The 27,750-nt window shown below is 38.6% G+C and overlaps 1 protein-coding gene across 3 annotated transcripts in view; it reads right to left on the bottom strand.

Moving 5' to 3' along the window:
- Window positions 1–27,750, bottom strand: part of Cntnap4 (contactin associated protein family member 4) — a 287,727-nt gene that overhangs the window by 19,934 nt on the left and 240,043 nt on the right. For all 3 annotated transcript variants that reach the window (XM_063278059.1, NM_001107432.1, XM_039097771.2), the window contains 6 exons: window positions 26,225–26,395; window positions 25,368–25,586; window positions 14,889–15,128; window positions 12,162–12,386; window positions 10,475–10,608; window positions 9,555–9,642 (listed from right to left, as the gene is read on the bottom strand). In XM_063278059.1, the coding sequence (XP_063134129.1) occupies window positions 9,555–9,642; window positions 10,475–10,608; window positions 12,162–12,386; window positions 14,889–15,128; window positions 25,368–25,586; window positions 26,225–26,395 (1,077 nt within the window). The remainder of the gene's footprint in view (window positions 1–9,554; window positions 9,643–10,474; window positions 10,609–12,161; window positions 12,387–14,888; window positions 15,129–25,367; window positions 25,587–26,224; window positions 26,396–27,750) is intronic.

The raw sequence follows: 27,750 nt of genomic DNA, 5'->3' as shown, positions 1-27,750 counted from the left end.
CAAGAGGAGTACACAGCAGGAAATAATCAAACTCAGAGCTGAAATCAACCAAGTAGAAACAAAAAGAACTATGCAAAGAATTAAAAAAAAAAACCAGGAGCTGGTTCTTTGAGAAAATCGACAAGATAGATAAACCCTTAGCCAGACTAACCAGAGGGCACAGAGACAGTCTCCAAATTAACAAAATCAGAAATGAAAAGGGAAACATAACAACAGAAACTGAGGAAAAATTATCAGATCCTACTACAAAAGCCTATACTCAACAAAACTGGAAAATCTGGAGCAAATAGACAATTTTCTAGACAGATACCAGGCACAAAAGTTAAATCAAGATCAGATAAACCATCTAAACAGTCCCACAACCCCTAAAGAAATAGAAGCAGCCATTAAAAGTCTCCCAACCAAAAAAAGCCCAGGATCAGATGGGTTTAGTGTAGAATTCTATCAGACCTTCAAAGAAGACCTAATACTAATACTGTCCAAACAATTCCACAAAATAGAAACAGAAGGAACACTATCCAATTCATTCTTTAAAGTCACAATCTTGATTATACCTAAACCAAAGACCCAACAAAGAAAGAGAACTTCAGAACCATTTCCCTCATGAATATCGATGTAAAGATACTACAATTCTCACAAACAGAATCCAAATACACATCAAAATGACCATTCACCATGATCAAGTAGGCTTCATCACAGGAATTCAGGGATGGTTCAATATATGGACATTCATCAATGTAATCCACTATATAAACAAACTCAAAGAAAAAAACCCACATGATGCTCTTATTAGACGCTGATAAACCATTTGAAAAAATTCCATACCCCTTCATGATAAAAGTCTTGCAAAGACCAGGAAATTCAAGGCCCATACATAAACATAGTAAAAGCAATATACAGCAAACCAGTAGCCAACATCAAACTAAATGGAGAGAAACTTGAAGCAATCCCACTAAAATTAGGGACTAGACAAGGCTACCCACTCTTTCCCTACCTATCCAATATGGTACTCGAAGTCCTAGCCAGAGCAATCAGATAAAAAAAGGAGGTCAAAGGGATACAAATTGGAAAGAAAGAAGTCAAAATATCTCTATTTGCAGGTGATATGACAGTATACTTAAGGGATCACAAAAATTCCACCAGAGAACACCTGAACCTAATAAACAACTCCAGCAAAGTGGCTAGATATAAAATGAACTCAAATAAAGCAATAGCCTTCCTCTACAGAAAGAATAAACATGCTGAGAAAGAAATTAGGGAAATGACACCCTTCACAATAGTCACAAATAATATAAAATACCTTGGTATGACTCTAAACAAGCAGGTGAAATATTTGTATGACGAGAACTTCAAGTCTCTGAGGTAAGTAATTGAAGATCTCAGAAAATGGAAAAATCTCCCATGCTCATGGATTGGTAGGATCAATATAGTAAAAATGGACATCTTGTCAAAAGCAATCTACAGATTTAATGCAATCCCCATCAAAATCCCAACTCGATTCTTCATAGAGTTAGAAAAAACAATTTGCAAATTCATTTGAAATATCAAAAAACCCAGGATAGTGAAAACTATTCTTAACAATAAAAGAACTTCTGGGGAAATCACTATCCCTTAACTCAAGCTGTATTAGAGAGCAATCATTATAAAAACTGCATTGGTATAGAAATAGGCAGTAGATGAATGGAATAGAATTGAAGACCCAGAAATGAACCCACACACCTATGGTCACTTGATCTTTGACAAAGGAGCTAAAACCATCCAATGGAAAAAAAGACAGAATTCAACAAATGGTGCAGGTTCAACTGGAGATCAACGTGTAGAAGAATGCAAATCAACCCATTCTTATCTCCTCATACAAAGCTCAAGTCCAAGTGGATCATAAAACCAGATACACTGAATCTAATAGAAAAGAAAGTGGGAAGAACCTTGAACACGTAGGCACAGAGGAAATTTTCCTGAACAGAATACCAATGGCTAATGTTCTAAGATCAAGAAGCGACAAATGGGACCTTATAAAATTGCAAAGCTTCTGTAAGGCAAAGGACACTGTCAATAGTACAAAATGGCAACCAACAGATTGTGAAAAGGTCTTTACCAATCCTACAACTGATAGAGGGCTAATATCTAATATATACAAAGAACTCAAGGATTTAGACTCCAGAGAACTAAATAATACTGTTAAAAAATAAAGTACAGAGCTAAACAAAGAATTCTCAATTGAGGAATATCAAATGGCCAAGAAACACCTAAAAATTGTTCAACAGCTTTAGTCATCATGGAATTGCAAATTAAACAGCTCTGAGATTCCACCTCACACCATTCAGAATGGCTAAGATCAAAAACTCAGGTGACAGCAGATGTTGGTTAGAATGTGGAGAAAGGGGGATACTTTTCTATTTTTGGTGGGATTGCAAGCTGGTACAACCACTCTAGAAATCAATCCAGCAGTTCCTCAGAAAATTAGACAGTGCTACCTGAGGTACCAGCTATACCACTCCTGGACATATACCCAAAAGATGCTCCAACATATAACAAGGACACATGCTCCATTATGTTTATAGCTGTCTCATTTATAATAGCCAGAAGCTGAAAACACCCAGATGTCCCACAACAGAGGAATGGTTACAGAAAATGTGGTACAGTTACACAATGAAGTACTGCTCAGCTATTCAAAACAATAACTTCATGAAATTCTTAGGCAAATGGATGGAACTGGAAAACATCATCCCGAGGGAGGTAACCCAGTCACAAAATAACACACTTGGTATGCACTCACTGATAGGTGGATATTAGCCCCAAAACTTGGAATACAATTCACGGACCATATGAAGCTCAAGAAGAAGAAAGACTAAAATGTGGATGAATCAGTCCTTCTTAGAAGGGGGACCAAAATACTTATAGGAGGAAATACAGGGACAAGGAGTGGAGCAGAGATGGAAGGAAAGGCCATCCAGAGATCCATCTCATATGCAGCCACCAAACCCAGTCACTACTACTGATGCCAAGAAGTGCTTGCTGCCAGGAGCCTGATATGGATGTCTCCTGAGAGGCTGTGCCAGAACCTAACTAATATAGATTAATATGCTTGCAGTTGAGCATGGGGACCACAATGGAGGAGTTAGAGAACAGACTGAAGGAGCTGAAGGTGTTTGCAACCTCATAGGAGGAACAACAATATCAACCAACCAGACGCCTCCCAGTAACTAAACTACTGTTATGGGAGTGGCACTATTAGAAGGTGTGGCCTGGTTGGAGAAAGTGTGTCACTGTTGGAGTGGGCTTGGAGATCTTCCTCCTAGCTGCCTGAAGATGTCCAGTCTGTTCCTGGCTTCCTTAGGATGGAGATGTAGAACTCTCAGCTCCTCTTGCACCATGCCTGCTTGGAGGCTGCCATGATTCCACCTGATGACAATAGACTGAACCTCTGAACCTGTAAGCCACCCCCAATTAAATATTGTCATTTATAAAACATAAGAATTTTTATATGTTTTAATTCGGAAAGAAATAGGCTCATTTCATATAAAGTACAACTAGAGTGCATTATACTCAATTATATACACAAGATCATGGTACAACTACTGTAAGCATCTTTCTATAAGCTCTACCAGAACAGATGTGATCGTTACGTCATTGACCATGGCTCTGTAGATGCAGCAGGTATTTACAAACCATGAGTCGAATTAATATATGAATGAATGAGACACAGGGACTAAACCAAAACCAAATAGCATATTTGATGAATATGAGCCCATAAAAATGTGCCTCAGAGATCTTCAGCTAGACCCTAGGCTTCTTGGTCTACCTCATACTCATGACAATGGGATTCTTCTCACAGACTGCTCCTGGACTAAAAACAGCATGCATTGTAATTCCTCACAATAATTGTACTCCTCCAATTTGACTCAAGAGCTCCCAAAAGACTCTGGCGGGCTGGCCTTTTTCAGACTGAACAGTGGTATAACAGACTTCTGTTTCAACCCCATTCTTCCTATCTGTTATGATAGTTGCATAACTCAGCCAGCTCCCTCTGCATTTGCATGACTCAGCCAACCCCCTCTATGTTTTCTCTTGCAGGGTTCTCTAAATAAAAATCTCACAGTGTTTGCTCTCTTCTTGGCAAATGTTTCTCAAAAGACCTCTCCTAAAACAACACAGAACTTCAAAAGTGAGCAACCCTCTGAAAACCCAGTATCTTTGTTAACCAGTTTGTTAATCTATTTTGTGGCAACTTAACATATTATTACTATAATATACTAACATATACTCTAATAATTTATAATGAATTTATATGCCGCACAAAGTTTGACTACAAGTTACTAATTGCTTTTGAATTACAAATGATTAGTCCTCTGTCTAGATCCACACCTAAGGTACATGCTAAGTAAATTATCAGTTATACTTCTGGGAGAGTACATTGATTTAAACTATGAAGTTCATTGCTCAGTTTGGATTTTAATCATAATTTTTTAACAGGGATGATACACATTTCAATAAAAACATTAACCTCACTAATCCATATGACTATCCTACATTCATCATTCTACAGCTTTGCTGAGACAATCCTCTTCAGAGTACGCTTTTGAATGTCTGAATTACTTTATAATACATTTCACATATGTCTGCTCTCAAAGATATTTTGTCAGAAACCCTGACATTAAATTTGAGGCTAAATATGATATCAATATTGTTCATAACTTAGAATTTTGGTCATATATTGTGCATTTTATATCTGTACCTCATTTCATTATCTGATAGATACAAAAGCTCTTGAAATTGGGAGTTTTTATTCATATTTTTATTAGTTTATACTATTGTATGAGGAATACCATGCACAGAAACCCTTCTTAATATGTCTTCTTGATATTAAGAATGTAATATTGGTTTATGCCTCCTCTCATGGACAGAATAGAGTCTAATAATAAATAATACAGTCGGGCTGGAGAGCTGGCTCAGTGGTTAAGAGCACCCGACTGCTCTTCCAGAGGTCCTGAGTTCAATTCCCAGCAACCACATGGTGGCTCACAACCATCTGTAAAGAGATCCGATGCCGTCTTCTGGTGTGTCTGAAGACAGCTACAGTGTACTTATATATAATAAATAAATAAATAAATAATATAGTCCAAATGATGGCCACACTTTTACACTATCAGATATTGACCTTTAGTTGTATGAATAAAATTACCCATGTACACCTAGGCTTAATGGAAGACTTCTTTGAGTTTTCCAATCAACTAGGAGGTTTTCCACAAACTGTCATCAGCTCGGGGTATGGCTCCGTCTTCTGGTACCTCCCCCGTGCCTCATCCTGGCTTTGTGTTGGGGGTCTCATCACTGCCCTTCTATTTGCCCCATAGCACAGAGTCACGAAGTCATCCGAGAGAAGAAATTAGCTCCATAGCTAAAATCGGGTTGGGCTGGAATATTGATATGATTTTTTTGTTGTTGCTGCTGCTGTTTAAAGTTGTTGACTTGGTCTCTTAATAAAGTGTAGGCCTGGTTTCAATTTTATTTAAAATTAAATTTAAAAATAAATTTTCTTAACCTGCCTCATTTACATATTTATGGAGTTCGGTGTGATATTTCAATCCATGTACATGGTAAGTTTTGACCAAATCAAGGATCCAGCATTTTCTATTTTCTTATTATTTCTTTACATTTGAAGCCTGTAAGAGCCTCTGTTCTGGTTCTGCATAAAGTAAATAGTACGTTATTATGAACTGTCTACACCCCACTGTGCAGTGGAACACTGACCGTTCTCCTTCTATCTTACCGTATGCACCTCCCCTTTCTTCACCCGCTGCAACCTCTACTAATCTTTATTTTGCATTCAGAGTGACTCTTTTGGGCAATCCTTTGGAGGAGATTACATAGAGCATTTGCCTTTCTGGGTCTGGCTAACTTTCTTTAACCCGATGACCTCTAGCTCTATCTATTTTGCCGCAAATGACAGGATTTCATTCTTTCTCAAATTCCCGTTGGCTTTCTGTGCAGTGCTGTTGCTATAAGTGGAATAAAACACTGTTGTTAGGAAAAGAAATGATCTGAACAACACCTTCTTTATGCATCCGTACCTAAATCACCAATTCACGAAGGCCAACACACTCACCTCCACACCAGCCTGAAATGATAGAAACATTTCCCTGAAGTAGGCATAGAGATTTCTCAGTGCCACATTGGAGAAATGTATTCTCATTTTAACTGAGGGTCTAACTAACGCTTTGGTTTTGTTTCTTTTTGTTTTTTGTTTTTAAAAAACTTTCCCCATTGGAAAGAGTTGATCAAAAAGAAAAGAATTCATAATTCATACTGAATTCAGGAAGGCCAAAGAAATGCAAGAGAGTGGTAAATGGGAATGGGTTGCATGATGTCCACACTTTAGTAAGTTGTGTCTGCAAGAACAGCAGGCCGTGTTGTGACCTGGGAGACAGAGTTCACATGGTTTTGCTCACTCTCAAGGTTAAAAGTCTTAACATATAAACTAGATTCTCTCACTGTATTTAAAGACTGCTAGTAAATATTTCAGTATCTACATAGCTTAATGCATTTAAACAGGTCTTTAAATCTGGGATGCTGAAAAATGATGAAGTCACAACATTGGCTTCAAACAGGAATGCCCAGAGTTCAGCAAGACTGCTATGTTCCGCCCTCTCAACTGTAAGTCTGCACGAGCCCGATAGTGTGTGCTGTGAGAACACTGTAAAAAAAAAAAAAAAAAAGCCTGATGAGGTCTCTCGGCAATTTCTCATGTTCCTGGTTTTCTGTATTAGTTTCAAGAGTGGCCATAAATACTGTCCTGCTAACTTTGTATTAAATTTGAATTGTTTTGAGATAACCTAGTTACATTCCTCCCTTTCTCTTTCCTCCCTCCAAACCCTCCTGTATTTATTTTCCTTCCTGTTCTCCTTCAAATTCATGATTGCATGGATATATATGTGTGTGTGTGTGTGTGTGTGTGTGTGTGTGTGTGTGTGTACGTACATCCATATAGACATATACTCATGCAATAACAATTAATGGAAAAGAGACCATGAATTTGAAGAACAGGAAATGTATGTATATATGCATGTATACATATATGTATAGGAATATGTGTGTGTATATATACATATACATCATATAATGTACATATTCTTAAATAACCCACTCAGTCCATACAATGCTTCTTATACATATGTTTCAGAGCTGACTGGACAATCAACGGTGTGCTTTCCCAGGGAAAGACTTCTTTTTCCACTCCCAGCTTTCCTTTGTTTCCTGTCATGCTTTGTGGACTCCTTATCAACCCTGATGTGCCTATACGTGTCACCCTTGTTCAAGTTTTTTTTTAAAGACAGGTCCTTCCTGTGTATACCAGACTGTCTGCTGTCTCGGCTTCCCAAATATCAGTATCATATTGTATGCCACCAACTCAACTACTCATTGCTGTATGCACTTAAATTTTGTTTAGCCTAAAACTACTAAGTGTTCACACTCATAGGTTCGAAGGCAGATTGTTTCATCTACTGCTACACATCTGGTTTAGGATCAGAGTCCATCCTAACGCTACGAGGTAAAATAGAATCACCATCTTATTTATATGCAATAAGCTGGATGCTACGTGTCCCTCAGAGCAAATGATATGTCAATGTTAAATACTTAGACATATGATATAATTATATAGTATGTATAATTAACCCTGTAAGGTTCACTTAGAATTTTTCATTACGTTTCCAAATAACTAAGTCGTGTTGAGGATACATATATATTTTAATAACTAAGTCGTGTTGAGGATACATATATATTTTAATAACTAAGTCGTGTTGAGGATACATATATATTTTAATGGCCTTTGAGATTTAGGGTAGTTTTGCTGCTTGGAGAACAGGAGCACAAAATTTTGGTGCTCATTGCACTACTGAAAGCCTATAAATATTTATAAAGTTAGCTATTAACCTTCTCCAGGGCCAATATTTTGATCATTCACCCATGGGTTTAATCAAACATTCTCAGGATTTTAAGATGATGTGCAGGGAACATAAGGAATGATTAATCCAGGTACAAATAACTGACAAGGTCAAAAGATAAAAGATTACACTGGACAAAAATATTCCACGTTGCTACCAAATATCAGATAGGAATGAAAACCAGGCTACAGAAAGCTCCCTTCTATAGAATAATAGGACAAATTAATACTCAGTTGTTCATTTATAATTGAAAATAAAATGTTTTACATAGATTTCTTGGGTTTCCACATAGTCCTTGTTGGTAACTGCATTTTTATTATGTTTTTAGAGGTAGAATATATTTATTTTAATGTGATCGCTAATGAAAATGAGTAAGAATTACAAGGCATTTAGGTGTGTCTAAGTAAGAGTGTCTGGAAATACCTCACGCAGCAGATGAAACATGGCACAGAGCACAGCCAAAATCATGTTCCCCAAATGGAGTTGCCTCAGCTCTCAGTTCCTCAACACCTCATTCCGGTTTCGCCGTGAGGTGAAGGTCTCTACATTTTCCAAACATGCTCATGACTTTCTTTGTTGCTATGATCAGATGCTTGGCAAGAACTCCAAGAGAGGAAGTGTTACCTCGGCTTGGAAGCAGAGCGGTACAAACCAACATGGAGAGGAAGAAGACAAGATGGGAGGAGGCCCTATGGTGACTGGATATGCGGGTACCTAGGACACCTACTTCCGTCCGATCCTAGTGGAACAGGAAGGAGAGAGTGAACAGGAAGTAGAGCTGGGCTATAAAGCATCAAATCTACCCCCCGTGATAAACGTCACCTTTCAAGGCTTCACATTCTTAAGGTTGTAGCAACAACACTAGCTGGAGATCGCAAACACACGAGCCTATAGGGATGTGTGACATTCAAACAGTAGCAGCTGACCGATATATCCATGGCTGTTCCTCCCTGGATATGTTTGACGGAGGAAAATACATGCTTCATTATTGCCTTAGTTAGGGCTACCATTGCTGTGATGACACACCATGGCCAAAAGCAACTTGGGGAGGAAATGATTTATTTCACTCACGGTTCCATATGACAGTTCATCATCAAAAGCAGTGAAGGTAGGAAGTCAAACAGGGCAGGAACCTGGAGGCAGGAACTGATGCACAGGCCATGCTCAGCCTGCTTTCTTATAGAGCGCAGGACCACTAGCCCAGGGATAGCACCACCCACAATGGGCTGAGACCTCCCTTATTAATCATTAATTAAGAAAATACCCTACAGGCTTGAGGACAGCCTGATCGTATGGACACATTTCCTTAATTGAGGTTGCTTCCTCTTAGATGACTTTAGCTTGTCTTAAGTTGACATGAAACTATCTAGCACGAATATGATGACTGACACGTGGCAGAAATCAGTGCTGTCTTCAGTCAAAGGAAATAACTACTATTCATAGATACGTCCAGCATTGATTACTCCCCAACTAAAATAAGGCAACATATTCCTTTTGACATGATAAGGTGTGTGTGTGTGTGTGTGTGTGTGTGTGTGTGTGTGTGTGTGCGTGCATTCTGATTCATGCTTACACATTATTAGTAGGAAAAAGAGTCTTTCTTTTACTTACCTAGCATCCTCCCCAGTACCAAAGATTTGACTGCACTGAATTCTGTTCCTGAGGACAAGTAGGTTTGTCTCCTTGTATTCTCATCAATCTATAAAATTATTAGCCATCCAAATAACCATTGTTTTGTGGCAAGAAAAATGAGAGGAAGCAAAGAAAGAAAAAAAAAGGAAATTGTTATTAGGGTTTTATGATAATTTAAGAAAGTGAAATTTAAAGATAACTTAAGAAAGCGAAATTTAAAAACGTAATTCAAAATCGGATGCTTTTTAATCTATGCTTAGATACCTATTCATTTTACCATCGTTCCCTTTAGTGTTTGACCCATCTCCACTACAGAAGAAACCCAAATTTGGTAAGGCCAACAAAAAGACATGTGTTATTTTTTCACTTCAATAATTTTTCTTAGCTTGGGAGTTTTACTGGAGTCATGCAGCTAAGAAATTTTCTTCTATGCAGAGCTGAAACATTAATGGTTTTCTGCAAAAGCTGCTAAGATGAGTAATTCCACTTTGCAGTGAATCACATCCTTTCTTCAAACTTATTCTGATATTTTAGTCATTATTTTCTGTTGTAGGATGATTGCGGCATTTATACCTATCTAAAGTGAGTGGGTTTCCCATGAGGACTGATAGTCCCACCAGTGGGTCTTTGAGAAACTAGGCATCATTTCCTTTCTGAGCAAAATAAAACAGGCAAGGCAAGCGTGGCATTTTAAGCATCCGATATTAATAACACCTCAGAAAGGTTTGCCAAAACCACAAAGAGGGAGTTGGGGAACACCTGACCACATTTGACGAGTTTTATCTATGGTCTATCAAATACCACTGGAAGATGTCCTTACTACTGTGATTCATGATTAACGTTCTGCTCTAGGTGCCCCATGGCAGGGTGTCATGTGACCATTGGAGAATCTCTGTTACCTCCACAAAGACCATCCCTTCTTCTCTGCTGATCTTTAGATGGTGAAGCTGCCCATCGGCCATGCTCTTTAAGTCAAAGCTGATGACATCAGGTTCGTGATACTTATTTAGCCTGTATCTTATCTGCAAACTTCCTGAAGTAGAAAAGAAGTTACATTTTTAGTAAAAATTCCATTTTAAAGCCACTTATAAAACACTCTAGTTCTTTCCATTTTTTTAATATAGTCACTTCCAGAGAAAGATTCACCAGCACTCATTTGGGCGTGTCTCCAAAACCTCACCTCTGAAAGTCAGTTCCTTAATGAAATCACAATATTTTCTAAATCAAGAGTAGACATATTGGTCATGAACTGACTCCTGAAAAAATCTTTAATGTCAATCATATAGGTCAATTCTGACATTATTATGTACAGATCATAACACTAATCTCTACAAAAAAGAAATGCAACCAGAGGTGTTGGTACAATGCCATGTACTGTTCAATGCTGCTACAGCATTCTTTCTACATCACCTCACTTTTTAAAAATATCCTTCTCATATCCTGGAAAGACAACTGAGGGATGGAACTTTGAGCAAATGTAGTTTTACACAAAAACAGAGCTGTTTCCAGGGGACCATGAGTGTAGACTTTGGAAGGAAATTAAAGTGAAATAAATGAGTTTTAGCCAAATTTATTATTCAAATGAATAGTATCCAATTGCCTTCAGACATTTCAATTAATTTGTTTTGCAGAACTCCTCCTGAATTAACCACAATGTATAGATAAACTTTGAGCTTGAAGCTGACACGGAGGGCACACAAAATTACTCCTATGGTGGCAGTCAGTGCCCTTGGGCCATTTGATTTAAGCGAGCCAATGTAGTTGGATGTTTTTCTGCCAGTTTATTTTCCTCACCTGGAGAATTGATTTCTAAAATATCCATCTTTCATCCACACATGAGACACAGAAAAACAGTAGTAAGCGTTTTCCGGTGACAAGATTTCTGTACCAAACACATTTTGTAAGCCATATACCATTACCCTGCATGAATACAGCAACAGTTCTTATGACTACATTATTGTCTGTTAGGCCCAAGAGGTCATCTCCTGGACATTTTTATGCATAATACCGGTCCATTAACACTCCTTGAATGCATTTTATCTTTGATTAGAAGAAAATATGTGTCGCGCACAAGGAGACATTTTATTTTAAAGTAGAACACCAAAGCTGCATCAATATTCATACAAAATACTTAAGAGCTCCTGGCGAAAATAAAATATAAGTATCTAGAGACATGGCTCAGCAGTTAAGCGGGCACACGGCTCTCTGGCAGAGGAGTTCCACTCCAAGCTCCCAGGTCAGGCAGTTCACAACCTCTTGTAACTCCACACCAGTTGTGGCATCACGCGTGTGCATGCACACACAGAAATGGTTTAAAATAATACAAACATATGAAACAAACAATATAGGAGCAACCCGAATCTTACATTACTGATATAAAACTGCCAAAACTATAAAGCCATAAACCCATCTTACATCCTTAAAGGATCCTTTTGGATTCATCTATGCAATCATACTCAAAGTCAAGCCTAGACGTGTGTTTCCTCTCTAATTCTAGGTTAGAGGCAAACATCCCAGAGGGAGGAAATGCATTCTACCGTGCCAGTGTCCAGACTCAATCTTTTGTCTCGTCCGAAACACACTCACCATTTTTGGCAATGATAACCGAGAGATATTCTTTATAAAAGGAACTCATATAGAGCAGCAAGCTTGGGGCCCGTGTAGTTCGGAAGTTAAACTTGACGGTCTCTCTGCCCAGTTTCATGTCACCATGAAACGAAGCCGCGTGGAAGCTGGAGTTCTTACTTAAAGAATAGTTTTCTTGAAAATTGTAAATCACAGAAGACCCAGATCCAAAATAGGCAGAAATCTCTGAAATGGTATGCAGATTGCACGTTAAATTCTTTTAGGTACACGAGGAGCCTGTTTAAGTTACATTGACGGACATTGTTGTAGAATGAAGCACACAGCTAGAAGACACAGTCCCAGGGTGAGATAACCAGTGCACTTTTAGAGGTCGCCTTTATGTTAGAATGACATATAAGTCATTAGTGTTCTCTTATCTGAATTTATACATAAGCCAAACTTCCTGTCTTCTACCCGGTTAAACATCCACTTTCTTATTTAAATTCTAACTCCCATCCATTATTTTATATCTAGGACACATACATCTTGTAATAGGAGAAAAAAGAAGAGGGAAGGTATTTTTTTTATTTCAGTATCAATAAGTATAAATTCTTTTATTTCATATTAATTTTTCATAAGTGTCATTTTAAAAAAACTAATGTGAGAGGGGCATGTTCTTAGCAGTTTTTTTTCCCCATTTCCGTATCAATAAGCATAAAAACCTTTATATTTGTCGTAAAGAAAGCTAAGTGTAGCATGTGAGAGGGGACTGTGGCTAGCAGGGGATGCTGTCAGTTTGCAATCATTTAACAAGTGAAACATTTTGTTGTGGATTGCCCTGAAGTTATCTGTATTTTGATGCGAATTCCACTGCCCCAAGGACAGCTGCCTAGTCACATACTCGGGAATCAGGTGACTTCACCGGAAACACCTCTCTATTGACTTTGTAAAGTACAGGTGAGGGGCAGGTACAGGATAGAAGGAGGCCTGTCATTGGAGGAGAAGGAAGGATGGGCGGGAGAGAAGTTTGAAGGAAGAGGAGGAGACTAGGAGAGAGAGGAGGAGACAGGAGAGAGGAGAGGGTGAGAAGCCGTGGCAGGACAATATGGCAGGTGACGTTAAGATTCTGCTCTGCGTATTTACAGGTTGTTATTAATGTTCCTAAGGGATGGATGGTACCGGGCTTTGTATGTTTAAGTGGGCAATTATATCATACCAATTGGATCTAAGATTATTGTGTTGTGTGTTCTTTTATGTGAGGGTTTGAGTGTAAGAAAGTGTGCGGCTGGGATATGTTTCCGCCAAAATATCTAGCAGATATCTTGGGGCACCACGGTGCAGACCTAGCAGGTAAAAGACCAACAATACTTTTTTTTATTTTTATATTTTTACAACAACATTTTATCTACAGGAGATTAATATTTCAAATTTACACACATGCACTGGTGAATATATATGTGTGTAAGAGGTCAGTGGAAAAATTAGTTCTGAAACCCGGAACATTGATTTCTCTGCTACTCTGAGCATCCGGATGTAGATTTGTCTTAGGAATGTTACTCACTCTTCATAAAGCAACATTTTGAGTCTCATGTCACTTTAGGAATTTTAATATAGCTATATTATTTGTAATATGACTCTCGTACACAGTATAGTGTGTGGGTGTGCATACATGCATTTGTGTGTGTGTTAACAGAATTTCCTGATTTATTCAGAAAGAACTGGAAATTTCAGTTAGCAGTTGAAATGAAGAAAACTCATCCAGAAGAAGAAAGGTTTTTATTCGCACTTCAGACCAAAAATGTCTCCCAGAATATTACCAGTGGTGTCTGGCTATTATCACAATTGATTTTGAAATCATGGTTTATTCTTGATAAAAAGGGGATGACCCAAAAAGTGCAGGTTTTGCCAGATTTTCATTAACTAACCTCTAGTGCTTTTTCTGCAAAGTTGCTTTGATTTGGAGCCAATTTCTTTTAGCTTCCTTCAAGGGAAGATTAAGAAGCCCAGAGACACTTCAACAAAGTCACTGAATTTAAATTAATTGGATGTCGGTTTTCTTCTATGAAAATCTATGACGGTACAATACACATCTGTATATTCAGAGAAGGCTATCCAAAACAATTACTACTACACTGTGCTCTTTTCCATTTCTGTGGCGTGAATTGGTGAGTAAGAGAAACTACCAAGTAATTACTCTGCTGCTTTAATTCTCTAGTCCATATTCATTTACTACACAGCAAATATCATGTCACTATTTTCTTGTGCATCAGTATTTAGCAGAAAATATTACTTTGACCAGTACAAAATATATGCAATTTTCTGTAGTCCTTTACAATGCTGAACATGTGCAGTAAAATAACAATATACCCTGGAATGATTTTTTTAAACCAGGGACTGTCCCATAGGACGGGTGGTTGACAGCTCTATTCTTTAAACACATTAGTAGTAGACAGTGTAAAAGTAGATTGATGGCTAACATTGAAGACACCTGAAGGCTACTATTTGTGCCTATTCAGCAATAGACAAGCATTTTTCCTGAACTGAGTTCAAAGACCCAAGAATTAAAATATGATTGGCATACAATAAACACTTTTCAAAAGAATATTTTAAATGTAGATACTTTGGTTTCAAACTGCTACACAACACACACACACACACACACACACACACACACACACACACACACACACATACACAAGACCTGCCAGACATCTTATTCACAGGGATAAAGGTTCAGATCACACCTACCTTTGGAGCAAAATGGTCCTGCATAGGCAGAGGAAGAGCAATCACAGAAGAAGCCACTGGGCTTTTCCCTGCACTTCCCTCCATGGCGACATAACTTTCCATAGCTCCCACAGTGTCCTCTACAACCTGGCTGTACCCCAGGAGTCACCGTGGCTCTTTCTTCCAGATCCAGGGCCATCCCATTCAACTGCAGGGACCTGATGCATCCTAGGAAGCCTCTCTGCCTGGTGGCGGTCCCACCTGCAAAGAAAATGCTGCAAATGAAGACAGGTTCCTCCATGTCGTTCAGGACTTAAAGATAAACCAAAGCCAAGAAGAGGAAATAATAATAATAATAATAATAATAATAATAATAATAATAATAATAATAATATTAGGGCATTGAGCAGCACAAGGAGAAGAGCAACCGGAAGCTGTGAAACAAAACTCATGAACGATGGCTCTCAGAAATGTGTATCACTCTGATTTGCCTCTGTTTCCCTCTTTGCTACTGGGGTCCTATCTAGGTCCTCACAAATACCACAAAAGTTCTCTGACGGTGAGCCATGCCTAACCTTTACACACTTATTTCCTGAAATAAGTAAGCTTTATGTTGGGGAAGCTATCATTCCAAATAACATCATGTTATTGTGTACTTTTGCTTTTTGGTTTTTTTAATTTTCATATATATATGTATATATATATGTACATATATGTATATATGTATATATGGGTAAGCATAAATATATTTAAAATATTGGTCTTCAATTAGTCTAATATTTTATTTGACAAATATTCCTAAGGAATCATCAGCAATGCATTCATAGGAATGAGTCTTTTACTTATTATCAAAAAAAAATGATTATTGAGCACTGTCCTATACTCTTTAGTGCATTTTTCCTTTTCCTAAAAGTCAACCGAATATTTATTGTTTTATATCGGGACAAATCTTAACAGAACTGGGAAGAGATGTTGATGAAGAAATGATGATGTAAGAGTGGTATTCATCTTGATGGTAACCAAAGGCTCTCTAGCCAACAACCTAGGGCTGATAAGGAGTCGGGTCTTAAAAGGGAACATACTACCATCACTTTACTAGACTACCATAATTCCTGATTACATTCTAAAATGTATATTATACCCACAGAGACGTATAGCTCTTACCCCATATCGAAAAAGCTTCTCCCATACCAAATGGAGAGCATTGCAGAAAACCACAGTAGGTCAGAACGCAGAGATAATCAGATTGCTGTAGCCCAGCCACAATCCATGAACCTGAAACACAGCTCTTCCACAGAAGCTTGAGGTAGCCTCACAGAATAGAGAGATGAAAGCTAGAGCACCAGGAAGCCTGAGATTGTGTTGTCTAGGATTGACAGGGAAGTTACAACTAGGAAACCTTAACAATATGTCTGTCCCACAAGACCAAGAGAGGTGCCAGCATGGAATGAGGAAGCCTCAAGGGATCCTACCCCAGTCAAAGTACTAGAGGCAACTAACGCCTGCTGAAAGAACTAGAATTAGCTTGTCCTAGAGCAAGTTCATATCATCCTCTTCTAAGCCACATACCTCAACCTAATTCTAACTGTGACTGCATAGACTCTAACTGCTCTCAGAGACTCAACAATATTTAATCCAGATGAAAAAAATGCCACAAAATCCCTACTATCTACTAGGTCTTTATTATCTCTGTGGCTTTACATGGTTCTAATTTATTCATATGTATCCTTTTATCTGAATACATATCAAGCAGGGGCCACTTAAGTCATTGCTATATACTGCATAGAAAAATGTGTGACACCACACAACTGGGCAATAACCAGTAACTACTGTATCTACTTGTCCATTCACTTAGTTGATCATATAATGTCAGAATGGGAGATGGGAACTCCTCCAGAGTTGTGGAGGACCATATTTTGCCTCATCGGAATGTTTAGGAGACTGAAATGAAAAAGAAAACGAAAAGCACTAAATCAAAGAACATTTCTGAATGAATGCACTGTGGTCTGGAGACCATGAAGAGTGAACTGGTGAAAGCTTCAAGAGTATTGGCACTGCCGAAAACTCAGATTTATAGGTGCAATGGCTTCTACTCAAATTGCTTTGTCCAAAATTTAAATCTATACATTCGAACTTCAGTTTATGCCATGTGTACCTCTTCACTGAAGGGCCTCTATAAATCCAGCAGGAGAAGGTTGTGATGTAGAATCCATTGCTCCATCTTCAATATTACCAAGTCCATTGGATTGAGACATGCAGAGTACATAAGGTGTGTTTAAGAGGATGTTTCCAGAAAGTAGGAACCAAGGAGAAAGAATCTTCCTGAATGTAGATGCCACAATACATAGATAGAGGGACTATATGGCATAGAAAAGGGGGAAGAACATTTGTGATCTCTCTCTCTCTCTCTCTCTCTCTCTCTCTCTCTCTCTCTCTCTCTCTCTCTCTCCACACACACACACACACACACACACACACACACACACACACACACACACCCTGGTATGGTAAAGAAGGAGTTGATTATATCAGAATTATAGGACCGCTAAGAATCTTAATTTCTCCTTTATTTGGATCATCTGTCTTTCTCTCTTCTGCCTGTGTTGTCAGGTCAACTCTCTTCTTTCCATATCAAGCTGCTACTCACCTTGGCTCCATATCTGCTTAGCAACTTTATCTGCTAACTTAACTCAACAAGTACCTGAGATTCAATCACTTGCCCTACAATTCTTCCGGCCTCCTTACCAGCATGTAGAGCTCTCTTCCCAGGAAAAGGAAACCTACTACAATGGGTCACCCTTGGCAATGGGGATCATTAGGAGAAGCTAAAGCTGCATCTTGGCTGTACTCCAATCCCTGTGTGCTACATTACATAAAAACGTGGCTTATATGTTTCATAGCATAAAGTAAATAGTAAATTGCTTTGTTACATGTCTGTTGCTCTGAAATGTGACATCACTGTCATTCAGGGGTTTTTCCAGTTCTAATAGCATAAAAAGAACTATGACGGTCTAGGTTCAACAACTAAATATAGTCCAGTTTTCTTATTCTAATTCATTTTTCTGGCTTATTTTGCATGTTAGAGGCATATAGATGTTCCCAGGTATAACGAGGAAATAATGGTATAAACACATTAAGTTGGAAAGACAGGTGGTCATCATCCCAAGGCAGCCTTACTTCCTCCAACTTCAAAATTTGATCAAAGAGGACAGTTCTTCCACTTTATTTCATGACTCAAGCCATCTTTAGTTTGAACTGTATTTAAGTTCTCTGTGTTTTATTGAGCAGCTCTTTGTGGCGTCCTGCATCTGATTCTGGATATAGGAGAAGGATACGTCATGATCATGTCCTCAAAGAGCTAATCGTTTCCTAATATACACAGAGGAAGAGACATTCATGGTCCCTACCTGATACTAATGTAGATGTAGAAATGAATACTGAAAGAACGCCAAAGGGTAGAGAAACTAACAGAAAATATGTAAATATATGTGTGTGCATATATATGCATATACAATCTTAAATACTGTCATAGTGATAAACATCTACCTTCAAACCTGGAATTTCTTTATTCCATACTTCCAAAGTTTGTTTTTCTAATAAAATTATTTTAATGCCACCTTTATTGAAAACATAATATCTAATTAGACATAGCCGTCTTGTGCATGTTTGAGGATTTGTAACGATACCATTGGGTTTGCAGTCAGTCACTTTAGTTTGGACAGAATTCTTCTGAGGAACACGTCTCATGTAAATAGGATTGTACTTGAAAGCTTAATTAAAGATTGCAGTGCCTTTCCAGGGTTAGAGTATGTCCAATTAAAATGAGTTGCAGTTTGATTAATTGATTCTGGATGTTTCTGCTGAGCTATTTTGTTGGAAACTATCTTCCAATTAATTTTCTATCAATTTACTTGCCATGCTGGATCAGACATAATGAATTCCGGAACTTCACAAAACACTGAGTATCCTATGAGGCGAATGCCTAACCTTTCCCTGTGATTGAATCTAACTGGATCCATCCAAGCCCATGACAGTTCCAAGGCCTCATACCTCAGCACCTGGCTAGGTGCTGAATAGGAAATGAACTGGGAAGACCTATTGATTGATTTTACCCTTCCAACACGTTCACTATTCTCAGGAAATTGTACTAAATAACCAGTGTTATTGTCACAGAACTGTGACTGTGGCGATTCCCCATTATTTTGTGTCAGGAAGACCTTTGTGATTAAATTTTGAATTTTTTTTAAAAACAAGCTATTCATGTGCCCTCCATGAATATGATTGTAGATTGGTGAAGAACAACTTCTTCATTGCCCCTGAAGTTTTAAAGAATGAAAAAGATCGTAACAGTTATTCTTACCTTTAAATTCAAGGCTATAAAAAGACTGGCTCATTCTGACCTTGACACTGTGGTAGAGAAAGACGGATCAATCCCAGGCACAAGCCAATAGAAAGCAAGAAATTGACAGGGTGTACAAGTTTGGCCCAGAATAATGCCAGGATATTAGAAGTGCTTGGGAACCAGAACGTCCTCCTAACAGCCATCCTGAGGGAAGACAGCCTTGCAGAAGTAGCAATGTGAGCTGCAGAAGTCGGCCACACCAGGAACTTGTCTTTAATTATGCTGAGCAGTGATCTTAATTGTGTAGCGTCCCAGGAGCATGGGAGGGGAGAGAACCATTGTCCCTCATGTTCAAAGAATTACTGTGATTGAAAGAAGCTGCTGGTATAAGAAAGACTGTCACAGGCAGAATGTTCAGTTTTCTCTGAACCAAACCCAAGTGATGGAAACATGGCCCTGTGGCTATAGCCCTAGGAAAGAGCAACAGTATGTGTGTTTCCGGCCTGGGGAAGCCACACAATGGCTCTCTGATTTGAACGTAATGAAGTGTGCTTTAAAGAACTGTGCGGGTGTCAGTACAGGGGCACAGTCATATGCTCTACTCACTGGATTTCGGGTTCAGCAAGGGTCATTAGGATCTTCCCACTGAGCACAGGAAAGTCTGCTCAGAGGTAGCAGATCATGAAAACGACACCTCAAGGAAGAAAAATACTTGCAACAAATGATAGAAGTGCATGAAAGAAATACAACCTTTGTTTTACTAAACTGGCAAGGAGGAAACACAGTTACTATTGAAGAAAATTTGGCTGAGACAGAAATTATTTCAGTAAGACTATTTGATACTCTCTTACCGTGGCTATATTTGTGCATAGCAAAAAATGAAAGTTTAAAAAGAGAAATAGGAAGAATATATTATAATTAAAAATTACTTTTTCTAGGTACTTTTAGTGATGTGGAAATATGAATTTATAAAAGCCATAAGACATTTGCAATAAACTTACATAACAAAGACTTATCCAAAGCATGGAAATAATTCTTAAAATGTATTTATAAAAAGGAAGACTCTGTAAATAATGAGAAATAACTCTAAATAGCCATTTTATTAACTATATCGTCCATGGGGTCAATGGAGGCAGGCCCCATCACTTGCTCAGTACACGCATGCTCTGAGACTCAGTAATTACAATCTCGCATATTCAGTCAACAGAATAAAAGGCACATATTTATTCTCCCTCATGATCACTAAGAAATATTTATAACATTCAAACTTGAAATTATTAAAGAAATATAACTTTGTTTTGTTACATTCAACTTTCCAAAAAAAATCACAAAAGAAGTATATCTTAAATATATCTTTGTATTGGTACATTCAACTTTCCAAGATATGTCACAAATGATGCCCTTGTATAGGCAACCAGTATGAAGAATTACTACTGCATGAAATCTCAGGGTGGACTAGTCGCCAATATCAACCTCTGTGTAGGGCATTGGAGGATTGCTTGCTCCAAATATTTGCTGATATGATGCAATTCCAATGTGACATAAATGACTTCTCACTAGGTCAGGGATCCTTCCTTCCAACCCTCCTCCCAGACTATTCAAATGGAGTTTAACCCATGTGAAAACTTGTCAGGAGAAGAATTTAGACAGGAAACGAAAATTGCAGAGCTGGTTGAATGAAAATCAATTCAGGGCTAATTTAAGAAGCTTCTAGGGGGGGAAAATGCTGAGTTTACAAACTGAAATAGAAAATGACCACTGTCACATTTCAGTTTAAAAAATGATTGATTCTTTTTCTCTCCATCATTTCCGTGGTTGGAGAACGTTTGTTGGTGAGAGCAGCGACGACTGGGGCCAGTTTGTTCTCCGTGTTCCATCAAGGTCAAGGACAAGGAATCAATACTCTGACCAACTCCAGCACTGCTGGGGTGACAGGTGGCACTTCTGAATAGGATTGTTTAAGATGCTTTAAGAATCACACACATGTACACACACACACACACACACACACACACACACACACACACACACCACGAGAAAGAACTAGAAAGGAATGGCAAAGACCTGCTGGCACGGTAAGAATATAGAAGGACAGCTGAGGACATGGCTCAGTGGTAAATCACTTGCCTTGTATGGACAAGGCCCTGGGTTGGGCCACATTTCATCAAATAAACAGAACCAGGGCTATGAACACAACACAAACCATCATTCTTTATTACAAGAAGCAACACGGTCCGACGTTCGGAATTATTTCAAGGGAAGGAAGATGTCTACCACACTGATTCTCTAATTTTCAGACTAATTATCACACACTTGTTCCAAAAATGGTTGTCTGCACTGCTGTCCCTCCTCCACTGTAAACCGTATCTTACAATCCTGCTAGGCAGAGATGAACATTCTGATATTTGGAACTAAAGGACTGTTCAAGCCACTCCATTCTCACCTCATGCATCCATGCAAGATGTGTTCTTGCAGGTAATGCTGGCCTAGCAAATAAATCACTCTTAGACTAGGACTAGCTTACACTTCCAGCCTTTCCCTACACCTAGAGCTTATGTCTGTATGAATGAAAAATATTTTTATCTTCTTCCCTCTTCAGATTCAAAGGATATTTTTTTTAGAGTAACGCTATGGTGAGGACTGTAGTCTTCCTTTCCATAATTATTTGACTTCCCTAGTTTGTTCCTACACCCAAATATAAATGACAGTCATTATGCACACTTGAAAATACTGATTAGTCATAATTATTTCTATGATGGACGGATGAACTACAAATTAAACTCCCGAACTTGTAAGTAAAGGGGATTAAATCACCCTTTAAAATTTCAACCAGAAAATCAATTACATTGTATAATGCAGAGATTCTCAGTCACCCATAGAACCACCTACTCCGAGAAGAGAATGAAACTCAACTCTGTTCCACTTATTACTATGTGAAGTAAGAGTCCCCAAGCAAATGGTTCCTTTACACCCGACGTGTTACACAGGCTCTGTGAATGGTAAAGCCAGGCTTCATGGTGAGCATGGCTTTTAGGACTGGTAAGATTTTGTTGAAGGAGAGGGAGGCCACAAGATGTTTTCTCAGCCTGTGCTGTATTAGAGATGTGAGACCTGGGAACAGCTTTTATCACAGCCATGAATTAAGATAAAGGGGACGGGGATATCTTCAGATGTAAGTGAGGAGTAGGTAATAATATAAGGAAAGAATAAACATCGTTCACGAAAGAGTATTGTCATGGGAAAGTGATAAAATGCTGGGAGCAGCAACCAACTCATTGGCAAGTTGTGTGCCGCTAAATCTAAAATGTGTCTTCACTCGGTTTCAACATATCCACTTCAGCCGGGGCTGCTGGTGGCTCCCATACAAATCTGCAGTAGCCTGCTCCTGCTGGTTTCATTCTGTCCATGTCCCTCATGGCAATAAATGAGCCATGAGGAAGTAAATAAGCTAAGAAGTAAATAGGCCACCCCTCAATATTAGAGTCACATGCCCTGCAAGGGCCTCTCATGCTCCAGTGTGTAGCTCAACCCGACTTCCCCTGCATTCCACCACGTTCACTCTCTTCAGCCATATTGACTGATTCTTGTTCACTAAGATCTGTCAAACTCACTGTTAGCACTTAGGATTCTACCTTCTGAGAAGTTCACGTGGCCCATCTCTACTTCCTCTGGTGTCAACTCGAGTGTTAACATCTCTCCACAGCCCTGTTTGAGATGGAAATGCTCAACACTAATCAAGACCCTACTCATTCTTCTCCTGGTTCTGTTTCTACTTTATTTTCTCACACTATTAGAATATATATATGCATGATACATGCATATATTCTCACTATTAGAATATATATGCATATATACATGCATATATATGTGTGTATATCCATGTATACACACATATGTGTATATATATGTGTGTGCATATGTATATATATAATATGTGTGTATATGTATGTATGTGTATATATGTATATATACACATATATATATTTCTCACCACTGGCTACTCTTACCTCTTCCACTGAAATATACTCATAAGAAGGCAGAGAACCTTTTGTTCATAGTAAGTGCTTCATTAAATTCTCTCTAATTACTGATGATATTTTACTCATTTGTCACCCACTGAGCTCTAATTCAGTGTAACCTTTTTAATTATAATTTGTCTCTCATGGAGTCTGCCTGCAAGGCAAGAAGTCTTTAGTGGTAAACTTATGAAAAGAAATACAATGATTTGTTTGATAGGAATGTTGTAAATTGGCAGATTAGTATTTTGTGCTGTGTCCATTGCTTGCCGAACTTGAAAGGTATCCATCCTCTCCTGAGAGTGATCTACTTGGTGGTAGGAGTAACAACAAAAGCAGCCCCTGAGGTGGCATTTTGACAGTCAGATGTCATTGCCTTGCGGTGTGTCATTATACCCTCAATCATCTGTAAGGATGAAGATCTTTGTTCATTGCAAATAGGACAAACAGGACGTTTTTGGCAGCGACCTCTCTCCTTTTCCCGCTGCCTTTGCCCTAAACATAATCAAGATTTCCATTGTTTAAATTTCCCAGTGGCCCAGCCACTCTAAGTTTGAACACATATGGAGATGTCAAAGGCTCGACTAATTGCCTCCATAAAGATGAAATTTCTTCGATCCTTATTCAAATTATTGCATATGATTGATGGCAAAAGGCCCAAGCCTGTTCAAAGCAGTTTTCTGATGTCATACGATACTTCATTACCACCACCTGAAATCAAATTAAGGCCAGGATTCCTATCAGGTACAATATATAGTGATGCCATCTCTCGGAAGTTGAAATTCCTCCCAAGGAGGAAAGGTCATCTACAGGCAAACGGCAACATATTTCACTGAAAAATTCGAGGACAATTTCAGCCTTCTCAATTTCTAAGAATAGTAAGGCTATTTCCAAGCCACTGACAGATTTTAAATTGCAGTATTTTTTTTGTTGTGACCATCTCTCAGTTTTTTTTTTAGAATTCAAGAGATATCTATGTCCATTTCCTGACGGAGCTTCTAGTATGGCATTAAGAGAAAAGTTTTATATTTCTTCCAAGCGTACTTTATGGTTTCTACCCCCTTAAATAAGCCAGCTGAGTGGCCACAAGTCTGTGAGTAGAATAGCTATCAGGTTGCTTCCGTTGTGGAAGCTATTCATTAAATTTGTTTTCAGGGAAAGAATAAATAATGAAAATAATGAGGACATAAATTTATTAGAAGACCTAAATATGTCTTTGTCAGATATGTCACAAGCAAGCTCATTCCTTTCAGAGAAAGGATGCTAATAAGATTGTTAGGCAGCTGAAGGTGTGAGGGGGGAAGCTGCCAATGAATTCTGTTCTAAATATAGCCATGAAAGATGTCTGGGTTATAATTTCTGATAATTCATCATTTATCTTGCCTCATCGTGTCTCCAAGTCTTTATTTACATTAAAATGTATGAGCTGGGATCAGATAAACAATAATCCTTGAACTTCATGGTCTGTAACTTCTGCAAAAGCAATTAGCAAAGACGCAAAAGAAAATTAAACCCACGAAGAGGAACTCCAGTCTGGCGTCTTGCAAACACTGAGCCAGTGGACATATAAGCAAATTATCAGAAGAGAGCCAATAATAAGAAGGACAAAGTAGAAGAGAAGGTGTTGAAACTGAGGTCTCTGAGGTCTGTCTTTTTTTTTTTTCCTTTCCTACCATTGGCCTGGTTCTCATGCAACATGTTCAAGTTGAGAAGAAACATCCCTGACTGGCATCACAGTGGCTCCTTATTTCTTAAAACAGAAATAAATGTTTCCGAGATCACACTAGAAGCCCTGATATAACACACAAACTCTAACAAGCCATGAATATTAAGAAGTTATGTGTGCAGAGTGAGGGCGTAGCGCAGAGAAATTCACATCTCTTAACTAGGTGAATTTCAGGGTATAATGCAGTTCCTGAACCCCAGCCACCCAACCTCAATCTAGAGTAGGGAAAATACCTATTACATGGACTAGTTATTAGGAAGGAATGGGGGAGCTGGCACTGACTGGAACCTGGGCTATCGATAATGTTTTGTCTCTGCTGTTAGGTGTGTGTCACCATTTTTCAAGTTGGGATAGCTTTACCATGGCGCATCTCTAGACTCGCGGCGTGCCTTTTGTGTTTGAGAAGAGCAGCTTACCCACGAAGAGTTGACTGTTGAGCTGTAAGAGGACGTGGCCATCCGTGGGAGCAGCTTGTATCTTTGGAGGGAGCTCATCCACCTGAAGGGACGCTTCTTTCGTGTTCCTTTCCACTCGCACGTGATGCCACTGGTTGTCATTGAAGTGGGTGGGGGAGTGCACAGAGAGTTCAAAAGGCCCGTTCCCCACATCGAATGAAAAGGTGACAGTTGTGGGTGCTGGAAACATCAGATAGGAGGGATTTCCAGGTGAGTCTTGTATACACTTAAGACAATGCCTCACAGCCGTCATTAGACACAAGGCTCACGTTATATAAAAGGAAGCAACGACACCCAAATAGACATGACTCTCCTGAGGTAGAATGAGTCAGTGAGATGCATTTTGGGGTAAAATGCAATAAACTTTGAAAAGTCTCTTCTCTGAATTAATCTTTCACAAAGATAAAGATCCAATGGCTCAGAGAGAACCCAAAAGTAGCATCTGTAATTGATCATACAAAATGATCATTTCATTGATTCAAAGTTTATATAATTTAACAGCGTGAGACATGCATTGGATATTATGCTATTAATAGCAGCCCATGAATATATCAAAATAATAAGTGGTTCATTAAGTAATTTTGTAATTAATATTAGTCCCGAACCGAAAATTTGTCCTCAATTTTAATTACTTCAACTTTTTCCGCTGCTAATGAATTTATCAATATTTTTACTGAATTATCACTTGTTAAACATTAAATTATTTTCTTGGAAAGTAGTTTTTTTTTTCATACAAGAGATATGAGTTCCTAAAAGTTAACTGAAGAATTCAGGAATAGATGACTGTGTCCCAGGACCTTTCTGGAAAGGATACTTACAGCGTAATTCTATTCGTATGAAGTCGGTGATTCCCAGGTTCTCTAAAAACACCCCAGAGAGGGCCGTGGTCTTGAAATAGAAGGACACGTCTGCACTGAGCTCTCCGTGGAATGTGGGGAAGTGGAGGTAGGAAGCCTCAGTATTAAAGGAAGCTGCATTCCAAAATGGCCCTGTTTAGACAAGTACAGAAAAGAACAAACTCAAGGAGAAAACAAATCCATGACGTATGAGGAATTTCATAACCACAACTGAATTTTCTCCCTTTAGCACCATGCCTGTTTTAAAACACCATTCATCCATCCAATATAAATCTCGTTCCTTGTTAACTAGGTACAGATGCACAGGCATAGGAGAAGAGATCCTATGGAGATGAAAACCTGAATTCTTTCCAACATACAGCCAGAAGGCTTCCTACAGAAAAGCCCACAATACAAGAAAGAAAGAAAACAAAAACGTCTGCAAACAAAAATTCTATACTCAGCTAAAGCAATATCTGAAGAATCTGCTAGGCCTTGGCTAATTGCTTAATATTTCTGTATTTTGAAAATGTAAACACCTAGTTGTTATGACTCAAAAACTCCCTAGGGCCGCTCCTTGCAAATCACACTTGCCATAAACTTACATTCTCAAATATCCCTATTATTGGCCTTGCCAATTTCACACTGAAATCGGCATTCTAGATATGCTCTCATATAACTAACACAGTTGTAGTTATGAAAATGCATTTCTCATTCAATAGTCATTCCTTGTTTTGCTTACGACAGGGAGGTAGGTGAAAGCTTACTCTAAAAGTTTACAAATATTCAATACTTAAGAAAATATGGAAAATGGAGCTTGGAATATCTGTTTAGAGATCTGAGGAAAACCCAAACGTGTAGGGGCTGCAGAGATGGCTCAGCAGCTAAGACTCTGTACTTGTCTTACAAAAGACCAAAATTTGATTCCGATCACCCACAGTAGGCAGCACTCAACTCCCATAACTCCACCTCCAGGATATCCAACGCTCTCTTCAGATCTCCCCAGTTACCTCAGCCCAGGTACTAAATTCACACCACCCCCTCACACACATTCAGATTTAATGAATATAAATTCTGTGTTGATTATAATTGCTAGCTAAATACAGTATTTCCATCTTGACTAGCACTGGTGGATATCTGCAACTCTTCTTTTGAAAAAAGAAATATTTGAGTGTGTGAAGGAAGAAATATGGAAAATGAAATACAAATTCCCGGGCAGGGCTGTCAGGATGAAATCCCGCTGAATATATTGAGGTGATGTGGAGAATCATCAGAGAAATAAGCCACGAGCCTCAGCTGCCATCAGCAACTTCTCAGCACATCAACCAGGACTAGGGGCATCCTTAGTATGAAGCCGCTCCACCCACCCTCTTAACAAGGAATAAAATTCTCCTATCTGAATTACCTTCCTATAAGAAAGACACACTGGTCTTCCAGAGCCAGTAGCCGGTGTCTTAAAGAAAGAATTCATTATGGAAGCCGACAGCAGAGGCCCAGCTACATGGAAA

This window comes from Rattus norvegicus, chromosome 19, assembly GCF_036323735.1.
Source record: "Rattus norvegicus strain BN/NHsdMcwi chromosome 19, GRCr8, whole genome shotgun sequence".
Taxonomy (NCBI): Eukaryota; Metazoa; Chordata; class Mammalia; order Rodentia; family Muridae; genus Rattus; species Rattus norvegicus.
Note: the sequence above shows the minus strand (reverse complement) of the source record. Positions and strands in the feature narration are given on the sequence as shown.